Below are 13,738 nucleotides of genomic sequence, written 5' to 3'. Positions count from 1 at the left end.
TGAGAGGCCTGGAACACAAACCCTATGAGGAGAGGCTGAGGGAGCTGGGGGTGTTTAGCCTGGAGAAGAGGAGGCTCAGGGGTGATCTTATTACTGTCTACAGCTGCCTGAAGGGACATTGTAGCCAAGTGGGGGTTGGTCTCTTCAGCCAGGCAACCAGCAACAGAACAAGGGGACACAGTCTCAAGTTGTGCTGAGGAAAGTATAGGCTGGATGTTAGGAGGAAGTTCTTCATAGAGAGAGTGATTGACATTGGAATGGGCTGCCCAGGGAGGTGGTGGAGGCACCGTCCCTGGAGATCTTCAAGAAAAGCCTGGCTGAGGCACTTAGTGCCATGGTCTAGTTGATTGATTAGGGCTGGGTGCTAAGTTGGACTGGATGATCTTGGAGGTCTCTTCCAACCTGGTTGATTCTATGACCTATGAATGCCACTAGAGTTGACTGCACTGCTATATGGAGACTGAATTATAAGTGGAATTTAAGAAAAGCCAAACTGAGCACAGCAGGTTTAAAACTCACATCTTTTCCACGTTTAGGAGAATGAACCCAAATACTTGCTGGCTCTGCAAGATATTCAGAGCAGAAGAAAACGGGATCAGCTCTAAGTAAGTAGCAATAAGTTTTCTAGTCCTACAGCAGAAGCAGCGATCAGAGCAGGGGAGAAAAATTCACAGTGGAAATTTTAAAGATCATGCAAGAGTGCAGTGCCTTCACAGCTGCCCCAGCTGATCCCCTTCATACAGACAACTTCATTATAATACATAAAGTGTAAACTGGGGTTTCTTTGGTGGCATATCCCAGTGGGAATGTCCTTTGTATTGAATAGGACAAACAGAATCCTGAATTATGTCAATATTTGGCCCTGTGTGGAATCTGTAAGCCAAATATTTTGGATCAGATCTCTAAAGTGATTCAGACTGTTAGCAGATGTTGAATACACAGGGTACATAAGAACTTGGTTTGTTGCCTCCTGCAAGTCCTACCAGCCTCAGTGAAGGCCAACCAGAGCAAGGAACTTCGGCTGGCATGTCACCTGGAGATGATGAGATGCCTCCATTCAAGGTGTCTGCCAAGTAGTATCAAATCAAACATGGTACTGATTTATCAATTACAGAAAAATGGGTGCTCCACAGCAACACTGAGGCATGTTTGATGACTTCAGAAACTGCCACTTGGGTGAGGTTCAACGGCAAAAACCCAGCCAGCATTTCCAAAAGTCCCTCTTGGACAAGGAATTCTCTCCCAGACAGCAGAGTCCAGGGAAGTGACATACACTGAAGAGAGTGCAATAAGTGAACAATAGCTCCCACAAGACATTAGAACAGCATTTTCCAATTTGAACAGCTCTGAAGCTGTAGCTATTTTGGGAAAACTTCTTTTTTTAGTGTAATGTATGCTTGGCAAACACAATCACATTCCTAATCAGCACAGCAACTATCAAAGCAGCATTAGAACAGATTCTAATAACCCATGTTCTTGCTTTCCTTATTGCCTTTCCTATTTTCCTGATTTGGAGAAGGAAAGTAATAAGGTAAAAAGGTTTTCCTCTGTGTCAGCTGCTCCATCAGGCAGCACTCCTTCTGCTTTCCAGGTTAAGGGTCAAGACAAACAATCAGGAATGGAAATAAGATAGCCCTACTGATGATGCTCAGTGAGACAGACAAGACTATCACTTGCTCTGTATGCACGTGCTGCTGCTGACAGGGGTGAAAAATTGTCTGCGTCAGGAACTGTGACTGACTCAGAAGCAGCTCGTAAGGGAAAAGCAGCATTCAAAGACTGGATTCCCATTCCCCATAACCACATGCCCAATGTTTATACAGTGAGGAGGCCTTCTTCATGAGAAGACAAAATGTAATTGAAAAACATTCAAAACTTTTACTGGCAAGAAAGTTACTGAAGAGATACTTACACCACAGTTTAAGCATGGTAAAATTTCTCTGATCAGGGGAGCCTAACAAAATAGCTAATGAGCCACAGCATGTATTGTTATGCACAGAAGAGGAGAATCATAACACAAAGCTGGTGAGAGGCCTGGAACACAGCCCTGTGAGGAGAGGCTGAGGGAGCTGAGGTTGTTTAGCCTGGAGAAGAGGGGGCTCAGGGTTGACCTCATTGCTTTCTACAGCTACCTGAATGGAGGCTGTAGCCAGGTGAGGGTTAGTCTCTTCTGCCAGGCAACCAGCTACAAAACAAGGGGACACAGTCTCAAGTTGTGCTGGGGGAGGTCTAGGCTGGATGTTAGGAGGAAGTTCTTGCCACAGAGAGTGATTGCCATTGGAATGGGCTGCCCAGGGAGGTGGTGGAGGCACCGTCCCTGGAGGTGTTCAAGAAAAGACTCGATGAGGCACTTGGTGCCATGGTCTAGTTGACTGCATAGGGCTGGGTGCTAGGTTGGACTGGCTGATCTTGGAGGTCTCTTCCAACCTGCTCGATTCTATGATTCATGACAAGCCAAAAAAAAAGAAAGAAACCCCAAAACTTCTACTGGCAAGAAAGTTACTAGAGAGTTACTTACACCACAGTTTGAGTGTGGTAAAACTTCTCTGATTAGGTCAGACTGATTGAGAAAGCCTAGCAAAACAACCAGTGAGCCACAGCATGTATTCTCATTCAGAAAAGAGAATCATAACATGTTAAAAATGAATGAGTGATGGTTGATTAAAAAGGCTACGAAGCTACTCATGGTTGTTATGCAGCAGAAATCTATGAGACATCACATGGCACCCACGCAGAGGCAAATTCTGCTTTTCAGTTACATAAAATTTCTGTCATACTAGGTAGCTGTTGTCAAAATTATACCTCATATGAAAACAAAATAATCAAAAGCGATCTCTGCCTAGGTTTGGCTGGCACACAGCAGAAAACACCCACTGGAACACATCCCTTGAGTTTTCTTCTAATATAAGTATAAACAATTTTCCCACGTTTATCATAGAATCAAACAGGTTGGAAAAGACCTCCAAGATCATCCAGTCCAACCTAGCACCCAGCCCTAGCCAGTCAACTAGACCATGGCACTGAGTGCCTCATCCAGGCTTTTCTTCAACACCTCCAGGGATGGCAACTTCACCACCTTGTGGGCAGCCCATTCCAATGCCAATCACTCTCTCTGTGAAGAACTTCTTCCTAACATCCAGCCTAGACCTCCCCTACCACAACTTGAGACTGTGTCCACTTCTTCTGTTGCTGGGTGCCTGGCAGAAGAGACCAACCCCCACCTGGCTACAGCCTCCCTTCATCAGGTAGTTGTAGACAGCAATGAGGTCCCTCCTGAGCCTCCTCTTCTCCAGGATAAACACCCTCAAGCTCCTTCAGCCTCTCCTCATAGGGTTTGTGTTCCAGGCCCCTCACCAGCTTTGTTGCCCTTCTCTGGACACGTTCCAGCACCTCAACATCTCTCTTGAATTGAGGGGCCCAGAACTGGACACAGGACTCAAGGTGTGGCCTGACCAGTGCTGAGTACAGGGGAAGAATAACCTCCCTTGTCCTGCTGGCCACACTGTTCCTGATACAGGCCAGGATGCCACTGGCTCTCTAGGCCACCTGGGCAAGTTACCAGCATTGATGTCCTATAACTACAATGCCTAAAAGTCAGTTGCTTTGAGTTGACCTACATGCACTTAAATGGAGTTATTGTCTCGTGAACATTTGTTTTTCCTTAAACTGTTTAGTCTTTCATCGCACTACTCCTGTACCCTTTCCCAGAAACAGGAATCTTACAACCATAGGAATTTATTGCTTAAGAATAGCACACGTGAAACAAACCAAATTTTAGTCACCTCCAAGAACTGTGTAGATTAGTAACAGTGAGTCATACTGCACCATAAACAACCAGGGAGAGACGGAAATGGCTTTAAAGCTAAAACTGTACTAACCTTTCATTCTTCACCTCATGTTCAGAGCTTGGCAGCTCTCACCTGATCAATCAACTTAGATGTTTAAACACCCTTAAATACCACAAAAAGAACTTGAGCTAGTTCTGACTGCTACTAAATACAAACATCAACATTCCATAGGCTGTATGATTCCTGGCCCAAAGTTGTTAGAGCCAATATCATCCTGGCCTGCATCAGGAACAGTGTGGCCAGTAGGACAAGGGAGGTTATTGTTTCCCTGTACTCAAGACTGGTCAGGCCACTCTGAGTACTGTGTCCAGTTCTGGGCTCCTCAATTCAAGAGAGATGTTGAGGTGCTGGAACATGTCCAGAGAAGGGCAACAAAGCTGGTGAGGGGCCTGGAACACAAACCCTATGAGGAGAGGCTGAGGGAGCTGGGGGTGTTTAGCCTGGAGAAGAGGAGGTTCAGGGGTAACCTCATTGCTGTCTACAACTACCTGATGAAGGGAGGCTGTAGCCAGGTGGGGGTTGGTCTCTTCTGCCAGGCAACCAGCAACAGAACAAGGGGACACAGTCTCAAGTTGTGCCAGGGGAGGTCTAGGCTGAATGTTAGGAGCAAGTTCTTCCTAGAGAGAGTGATTGGCATTGGAATGGGCTGCCCAGGGAGGTGGTGGAGTCACCATCCCTGAAGGTCTTCAAGAAAAGCCTGGATGAGGCACTCAGTGCCATGGTCTAGTTGACTGGCTAGGGCTGGGTGCTAGGTTGGACTGGATGATCTTGGAGGTCTCTTTCAACCTGCTTGATTCTATGATTCAACTCAGCCTAATTGAATAAATCAATGTAATCTCTAGAGGATTACATGAGAGCACCTCGAGATGAAGCTGTACTACAATAAGAAGACTATTTGCTTTGGCATAGCAAGCACAAAATCCAGGACACACAGAAAAAAAACTTTTGAAGTATAATTCTCTTACAACTCTGAAATTAGAGTACAGATCTTCAGTAGTGTAATTTTGTAATATATACACCTTGAACCAAAGCTCATCCTACATTATTATTTTTTTCCCCTAAAGGGTGTCCTTGGAGGAAGTGTTACAATGGTCTCAGTCTTTCGAAAAGCTGATTACAAGTAAATGTAAGTAACTGAATGTTTGTTTTCCAGATGGATTACTGGAAAAACATTCCCATGAAGAAAGCTCAGTAAGACATGTGGTATAATGGATGCTGTCTTACAGCCAGCTAATGAAAAACAACTTTCTGACATGCTTAGCTCACATCACACAGAAAATAAATATATCATGCTGAAAACAGTCCACAGCAATAAGACAAGGAACTGTACAAAGAGGAACATAGGAGATTTCACCTTAACATGAAGAGAAACTTCTTTACAGGGAGAGTGACAAAGCACTGGAACAGGCTGCCCAGAGAGGCTGTGGAGTCTCCTTCTCTGGAGACTTTCAAAACCCACCTGGATGCATTCCTGTGCAGACTATCCTGGGTGACCCTGCTTTGCCAGTGGGGTTGGGCTCAATCTCTGGAGGTCCCTTCCAGCCTCTAATGTTCTGTAATTGTATGAAAATGCTTTCCCAATTTTGTCACTTCTGCAGGCACATGTGTAAGCCTTCTTTTAAAAGAAGTGTCATAGGGACATATTTTTCTGCTGCCCCCCCACCTAGAGCACAGTGTGGCAATATCTTATATAGGAAAGCAAAAGGAAAGCTGAGTTAGGAAATATCATGTGTGACAAAGCCACCAGAGAATTCATAGGTTGGAAGAGACCTCCAAGATCATCCAGTCCAATCTATCACCCAGCCCTAGCCAGTCAACCAGACCATGGCACTAAATGTCTCATCCAGTCTTTCCTTGAACATCTCCAGGGACAGTGACTCCACCACCTCCCTGGGCAGCCCATTCCAATGGCAAATCACACTATACCTAATGGTACTTCTATATAATCTAATGCCACAGATTGTAGTTCAGTGTTAGAGTTTAAAGCGAGACAGATGCTCTTATAAAAGGGTAAAAAGAAAAATGCTTCACACAGAGGACTGGAAAGTTTAAATGAAAAGGCTACTCAGAACTACATACAACAGTACAGAAGCATATAAACCACACAAAAATCTATAGTACATCTCTGCTATGCTTCACTTAGGCCAAAGCTTCACACAGCCTTCCTCTAGTTCAAGCCAACACACCCAGACCATCATATGTGTCCCACTCCATCATGCCTCTCTGCTCCCATACCAACACCATCGTGATGCAGCAATAATTATGCCTGGCAGCTATAGGCCCCAATTAAGTTGCTTCAGGTCTAATTGGCAGCATTGCTGAGGCTGACCAGGCCTCTGTGCCTCCACAGGAGGTAAGAACCTGTGCATCCTTGCAGGAGGACAGAGGGAGGGAGAAGGCAAGAAAACAGAGTTTGCAGCCAGTTTTGTAGGCATGCAGGACTTAAGGGTATGAAATGCACTACTAGTCCACCTTCTAGACCTCTCTGGATGTCTTCAACTTTGTGATTCTTAAAGGCAATTAGCCTCAAACTACATCCATCAGAGCCTCATCTTAGGTATGGGAAGATCTTTATCTGCAGTAACACTTCTGAACATTCCCACTCCAGCATCCCCTTGCCTCATTCCCAGCTCTCCCTCATTCCTCATATAGCCTGGAACATGACTGCTGAATTACTTAAAAATAAATTAACAAGAAAATAGTTCAGGGTAAAATTACAGCAGAAAAAATCTTAACATATTCTGAAGGACTTGGCATGATTTCATTATTTTCAAACTACAACCAGCTAGAAGTTGGGCAGACAAATTCTGCAACAACCACACAGAGATTCTGCCGTCCGTTAGACCCTTCAGCAGCAAGCGACTTGGTGGGTTACATTTTGCAGGGAAAGCACTGGGACTGCACTTCAATAGCACTGCTCATCGGTTTTTATTTTGTTTAAATGGTTAATTACATCAGAAGATGCAAAGGTCTACTCACAGGCAAAGCCAGAAACTCTAAAGCCGCTGGATTCACAGCTCTTTCTAAAAGCAGGCAAAGCAACTACCTGAAGGGAGGCTGTAGCCAGGTGGGGGTTGGTCTCTTCTGCCAGGCAACCGACAACAGAACAAGGGGACACAGTCTCAAGTTGTGCCAGGGGAGGTATAGGCTGAATGTTAGGAGGAAGTTCTTCCCAGAGAGAGTGATTGGCATTGGAATGGGCTGCCCAGGGAGGTGGTGGAGTCGCTGTCCCTGGAGTTGTTCAAGAAAAGCCTGGATGAGGCACTTAGTGCCATGGTCTAGTTGAGTGGCTAGGGCTGGGTGCTAGGTTGGACTGGCTGATCTTGGAGGTCTCTTCCAACCTGCTTGATTCTATTTGGCTATCTTAGGTTTTTCTCTGAAGATACATTTTAGAGCTGCAATTACCAGCCCTGCTCAAGTACTGGGTGAAGCCTCATAAAAGTTGTCCCAGCTAGAGGCATTTAGCAACTCTTTCACCTTGTTCTGTACAAAGTCAGCTTAACAATACAAACAGCAGGCTTCTGGAATTTCATCTTTGCCAAGAGCCTTTTGATTGCTACAGTCAAAATTATATTGCTGAGTGTTTCAAAGACACCCTCAGGTAGAGAGCCACTTATTTGTTAAATGGAATAATTCCTCTAACTCCTTCACTTGGCTTAATTACAGCAGCCAGGGAAAAAGGGGGGTTTGTAGCTGCTGTTATTGTTGTTTTTTGGGGGGGGGAGGGGATATTAGTTTGGATTTTTGTGGGGTTTGGGTTTGTGGGGTTTGATTGTTTTTTGCTTGGGGTTTTTTTTGCTAATTGCTCTTTCCTCAGATCCTTAAACCAAGAAAAGGAAGGTTTGCTTTTTAACTCATGACTATTTGATAATACTCAGCTACCTTCTGCAGAACACTAGAATTGGACTTTCAAAACACACTGTGAACCTTTTGCTATGTTTGAAAAGTGTTCACTGTGGCCAGGAACAAAGTTTTCAGCTCTGTCTCTGCACAGTGACATGCAGCTGAGATTCAAGGGAGCTCTGTGGATGCAGGAAAATGCAATGTTGAAGCATAGGGTTCTGGCATGAGTTAGTGTGTTTAATCCTTCAGCATAATCTAGTAGGAATACTTATCAGTATAGACTCAAGAATTAGATTCCCTTGTAAGTGTCCCTATTGGCTTCCAAGGACTCTAATGTTGATGCACATATATGTGGTACATAAATCTGGATTCTGAACTATTTACAGATGGGCTGATGATCTACAAGATGTACTTGAAGTCAGAGCACAGTGATGAAAACATAAAATTCTGGCTTGCTTGCGAAGCTTATAAGAAGATCACATCACAGAGGAAAAGAACTTCCATGGCCAAGAAACTTTTCACTGGTTACATTCAACCCCAGGCTCCCAAGGAGGTAATAGAAAATGTCATGAACTCCATTTCCTCTAATAAGAAAGACATTTGTAAACAGGCTTACAAAAAGCAACAATCAAACCCTAGCACCTCTTCTACTAAAGAGATCAAAACCTATTGCTATTCAAGCTCCCCAAACTCTTTTGCACTCAGTGTTTCACTGCTTACCTTCACATCTTGTCTATAGGTAAATCTTTCAACGATGTGTGCCAAAGACAGATGCAAAGGACACAACTAGATTAAGAATCAAGTTCTTGGATCTGTTCTGTTCTTCTTAGCATCTGATCTAGACACCACTGATATTGCTACAACAGGTTTATGCTGTGTTGATATTACAAATGAGCTAAGTAAAAATTCTACCCATAGACTGGATAGGATTGAAGGGGCCCTCAAAGGTCATCTGATCCAAACCTCCGGCAGGGTGCAAGGACACTTCCAACTAGACCAGGCTGTCCAGGACAACAGCAAGACGGAACCTGAACATCTCCAGGGATGGGGCCTCAATCACATCCCCATAAACCTATTTTTCCAATTATTTTATTACTCTCATTGTGAAAAATACCCTCCTTAGGTTAAACATAAGTCTATCTTGCTCTAGATTAAAACTTGTGTCCTTTGTCCTAACACACCAAGCCTGTTTAAACAATCATTCCCCAGTCTTTCTGTAGGTCCCCTTCAGATACTGAAATAAGGTCTCTCCAGAGCCTTCTCTTCAGTCTGAAAAGCCCACATTCTTTCATCCTGTCTTTCATAGAATCAAGCAGGTTGGAAGAGACCTCGAAGATCATCCAGTCCAACCTAGCACCCAGCCCTAGCCAGTCAAGTAGACCATGGCACTAAGTGCCTCATCCAGGCTTTTCTTGAACACCTCCAGGGACGGTGCCTCCAACACCTCCCTGGGCAGCCCATTCCAATGCCAATCACTCTCTCTAGCAAGAACTTCCTCCTAACATCCAGCCTGTAGTTCCCCTGGGACAACTTGAGGCTGTGTCCCCTTGTTCTATTCCTGGTTGTCTGGAAGAAGAGGCCACCCCCCACTTGGCTACAATGTCCCTTCAGGCAGCTGTAGACAGTAATAAGATCACCCCTGAGCCTCCTCTTCTCCAGGCTAAACAGGCCCAGCTCCATCAGCCTCTCCTCCATAGGGTTTGTGTTCCAGGCCTCTCACCAGCTTTGTCACCCCTCTCTGGACATGTTCCAGCACCTCAACATCTCTCTTGAATTGAGGAGCCCAGAACTGGACACAGCACTCAAGGTGTGGTCTGACCAGTGCTGAGTACAGGGGAAGAATAACCTCCCTTGTCCTACTGGCCACACTGTTCCTGATGCAGGCCAGGATGCCATTGGCTCTCTTGGCCACCTGGGCACACTGCTGGCTCATCTTCAGCTACTATCTATCAGTACCTCCAGGTCCCTTTCCTCCTGGCTGCTCTCCAGCCACTCAGTCCCCAGCCTGTAGCACTGCTTGGGGTTGTTTGTGGCCAAAGTGCAGAACCCTGCACTTGACCTTGTTAAATCTCATCCCATTGGCCTCTGCCCACCTATCCAGCCTGTCTATGTCCCTCTGCAGGGCTCTCCTACCTTCCAACAGCTCCACACCTGCTCCTAGCTTGGTGTCATCTGCAAACTTACTGATGATGGACTCAATCCCCTTGTCCAGGTCACCAATAAAGATATTGAACAGGACTGGGCCCAGCACTGATCCTTGGGGAACACCACTAGTGACAGCTGCCAACTGCATGTGGCACCATTCACCACCACTCTCTGGGCTCTGCCATCCAACCAGTTCTTGACCCAGCACAGAGTGAATCTGTCCAAACCATGAGCTGCCAGCTTGGCTAGGAGCTTCTTGTGGCAGACAGTGTCAAAGGCTTTGCTGAAGTCCAAGTAGACTACATCCACAGCCTTCCCCACATTCACCAGGCGAGTTAACTGATCATAGAAGGAGATGCTCCAGCATTTGGATCATCTTTGTGGCCCTCCTCTAGACCTGCTCCAGCAGTCCATATTTCTCTTCTGTTCCTTCGGACTAATTGCAACAGCCTCCCATAGCTATAGAAGCAGACTTCTTACAACTGTTCCAAAAATTTCATCAGAAAAGCAAAAGCCACACACTGCTGTCTCCTGTGTAAAACTGGCTAAAGGAAAGGTCCCAAGGCAGGTTAATTATTTTCTGCTTCTAGCAGTACAAGATTTAGGGAAGACAGAAGAGATCCTTATGCAAAATAATTGAGAGTGATTTTATTTATTTACATATATAGATATGTGGCTACACAGAAAGAGTCATTCCAGTCATGCTTTATGACCTCTAACTATTCCTGCTTATTGCTCTCCTTAAGAGAATAAGCCAATACTGGCTTTTACTGCCCCTGCCAGACAGACATACTGAGAAAGCACTTAGATCATTTTCTAGTTTATGCATAAAGCTAATATAAAGTCTCAAAATGCAGCCTCCCTGGTGACATTGACGAGCAAGCCAAAACCAACCCAGCTGGATTCCCAAATGCTGGCCAAGAGCAGCTGCTGCTTTAAATAACTAAACCACTCCCACTAATTAAAAACTTAAGGAAATGTGACAATTCCCTCTGTTGGCTTCAAGTGGCAATTGGCAAGACAATGCATTTTTCTGCCTTTCTCTGATTTGTTTTATTTTCAGCCTGCACAGCTATAAGCAACTCAGCAAGACATTTGTATTTCCAAAAGAGAAGCCTCAGTATTGCCAACCACATATTAATCAGAAAGGCTTATGTGATGGTTTGGGTGTTACCCGACCCTCCACACTTGTGAAAATCACCCAGACTAGACTCAGCTGTGCTGGAAACTGAATGAAGCTTTGTATTTACAGCTTAGCACAATATACAGTATTATCACAGTATTATTATTAGGATTGGAAGAGACCTCATAGATCATCAAGTCCAACCCTTTACCACAGAGCTCAAGGCTAGACCATGGCACCAAGTGCCACGTCCAATCCTGCCTTGAACAGCCCCAAGGACAGCGACTCCACCGCCTCCCCGGGCAGCCCATTCCAGTGTCCAATGACTCTCTCAGTGAAGAACTTTCTCCTCACCTCCAGCCTAAATTTCCCCTGGCGTAGCTTGAGGCTGTGTCCTCTAAGCAGATATTTACAATACAGATATTTACAATAGCTACAGACAAAAATTTACAAGGTAAAAATTAATACTGAAACACAGCAGCCCTCCCAGAAACCAGAGTCGCCAGGAGGGGCTCCCAACCACCCTTCCATCTTCTTCCCACCCCTCTACCTTACCCCAGACTTTGCCGTACATTCAAGGTGAGTTTGGAGAGTCAGATAGGGGAGATTAGGAAGCAGAGGGATTAGATGGCAAGTTGGAGAGAGAAGTGCAGCCCAAAGCCAGAGAGAAAAATGTGTTATCTACATTTATATTCTTGTTTTTATACATCTCAGCAAGCCTATGGGTGAAGCAGACACAACCACTGTCTCCTTTTCACAGCCTATAAACTAATTCTTCTCACCAAAATATTCTAGCTAGCCTCAAACTAGCTCAGCTTAAACCAGGACAGATCAAAACAAGATGTATGTTTTCTGAAATAACACATACTTGGGTCTACCTATTGGCTCTCTGGTTTCTGGTTCTTCAGGACTCACTTCATGTTTTCTTGATATTCACATAAAGGTACCACTCTAAAAAGGTTGTCTCACTTCTGATTTAAATTCCCAGAGACTCAAATACATTTGATAGAACCAGCAGCAACTTATAGAGTGCCCTTCCCTCTTCCCCCTTCTTTCCCAAAAGAAAGGAATTAGATGTAGAGAGAGGAAAAGGTAAGCACACCTAAATAAATGACATCACTCTGATTTGGAAGTTAAAAAGAAGAAATGTTTAACAGTGAATGAAAAAGGTATCTGAGGTAGGAAGGTGACAAAGGTATAGGGAAAGGGAAACAAACACAAAATGTGTAAATACAGCCAGATTTTTGATGGTAATGAGTTTGTCTGCCTCCTGGGTGATGGCCACATGATGAAACAAAAAGAACCAGGAACAGGATGGTGATGCTGGTAAGGAGGGAGGCAGGGAGCACAGAGAGAGAAAACAGGAAGCCCCTCTGCTTTTATGGATCTTTAGACAGGAAGAGGAGTGAGCTCACCATCACCTGGTGGTGTTCAGACCCACCCCTGGAGAGGGGTCAAGACCACCTAGGGTCAGGTTCAAGGTTACTCCCCCTGGTGGGTTAACCCTGTACAAAGGTGGATGCTCATGAGGGTTTTAAACAGTTTGTTCTCAAATTTTATCAGCATTTTGGCAGTGCAGCTCAAACAGAACCTCTGGAAGATCTAGAAAGACATCCTTAGATGCATCTTTAGAACTCTCCTCAACACTAACAAAGCCAAGCTGGATAAGAGTAATGCAATTCACCACAAGCCAATGGATTATCAAAAGTCTCCATTCCATCTGGTGTACTTGTTTCTAATCACTAGACTTTTCTACTCTTACCTACCCACGGAGCTTCAGCTTATCTGCTAATAAACCCTGGGCTGCAGAAAAAGAGCCTGAGGAACCCAAACTTTTCCTAAACAAGGTTTACACCAGTTTAATCTGGCTTTTCCCTTAGGGCAAACTGGGAAATTGAGATCTCAGTCCTTCAGGTTTTTATCTCCAAAGGTAGCAAGCTCCCCATCCAGCCATTAAAATACCTCTTACTGAAACACTAAAATACCACAGGAGCCACAATCTGGTCAATTAGTTAGATAGGATTTTCTAGCACTATAAAGAGAAACCCACTCCACTACAATTTTGGTGATGTACTGATTTTAGGTTAAAAGCTATATAAAAATATGCAAATAAAAAGCATTCAGGACAGGTCCCCTAAATCCAATCTTACCTTTCCTTTGCATATACTCAGTAATACTCTAGTAATGCTGTTTTGTGTTTCAGGTTAACATTGACAGTCCTGTGAGAAGAATGATTATAAGGAATATGAAAAAGCCAACAGGGGCCTGTTTTGATGAAGCACAGAAAATAATTTATATGCACATGGAAAGAGATTCTTATCCACGATTTCTCAAATCAAACTTCTACCAAAACCTCAAACACAGCCTTCAAACTAACGGCAATGATTCAAGAAGAAATTAAAGAGGCTGAAAATTTAGAATGATTTCTTTGGGCATGAAAGTGTTTAAGACAAAGTAGATAGGAGAAATTAGGAAATAGCTAAGTTTTATTGCTAGCCTGCATGAAAGGCATGAAAGTGTTTAAGATATATAGCAGGAGAAATTAGGAAATAGCTAAGTTTTATTGCTAGACTGCATGAAAGTGTTTAAGGTATATAGTAGAAGAAATTAAGAAATAGATAAGTTTTATTGCTAGCCTGAATGAAAGTGTTTAAGGTATATAGTAGGAGAAATTAGGAAATAGCTGTTTTATTGCTAGACTGCATGAAAGTGTTTAAGATATATAGTAGGAGAAATTAGGAAATAGATAAGTTCTTTTGCTAGCCTGCTCAACTGTTCT

General features: G+C 44.1%; 1 protein-coding gene across 1 annotated transcript; it reads left to right on the top strand.

The window, feature by feature from the left end:
- The first annotated feature begins 536 nt into the window (after window positions 1-536).
- On the top strand, window positions 537-13,477 carry RGS13 (regulator of G protein signaling 13). Its single transcript, XM_064148280.1, has 4 exons — window positions 537-605; window positions 4,913-4,974; window positions 8,078-8,244; window positions 13,163-13,477. Exons 1-4 carry the CDS (start codon window positions 541-543, stop codon window positions 13,358-13,360), a joined length of 492 nt encoding a protein of 163 aa, XP_064004350.1. The 5' UTR covers window positions 537-540; the 3' UTR covers window positions 13,361-13,477.
- The last annotated feature ends 261 nt before the right edge of the window (window positions 13,478-13,738 follow it).

Source organism: Pogoniulus pusillus, chromosome 8 (assembly GCF_015220805.1).
Source record: "Pogoniulus pusillus isolate bPogPus1 chromosome 8, bPogPus1.pri, whole genome shotgun sequence".
NCBI lineage: Eukaryota > Metazoa > Chordata > Aves > Piciformes > Lybiidae > Pogoniulus > Pogoniulus pusillus.
Note: the sequence above shows the minus strand (reverse complement) of the source record. Positions and strands in the feature narration are given on the sequence as shown.

Bases quoted from the DNA above. Each gene is read 5' to 3' on its own strand.
- RGS13 (XM_064148280.1), top strand. From the start codon at position 541: ATGAACCCAAATACTTGCTGGCTCTGCAAGATATTCAGAGCAGAAGAA. The intron at 606-4,912 runs GTAAGTAGCAAT...TTTCCCCTAAAG, and splicing joins GAAAACGGGATCAGCTCTAA to GGTGTCCTTGGAGGAAGTGT. The intron at 4,975-8,077 runs GTAAGTAACTGA...AACTATTTACAG, and splicing joins AAAGCTGATTACAAGTAAAT to ATGGGCTGATGATCTACAAG.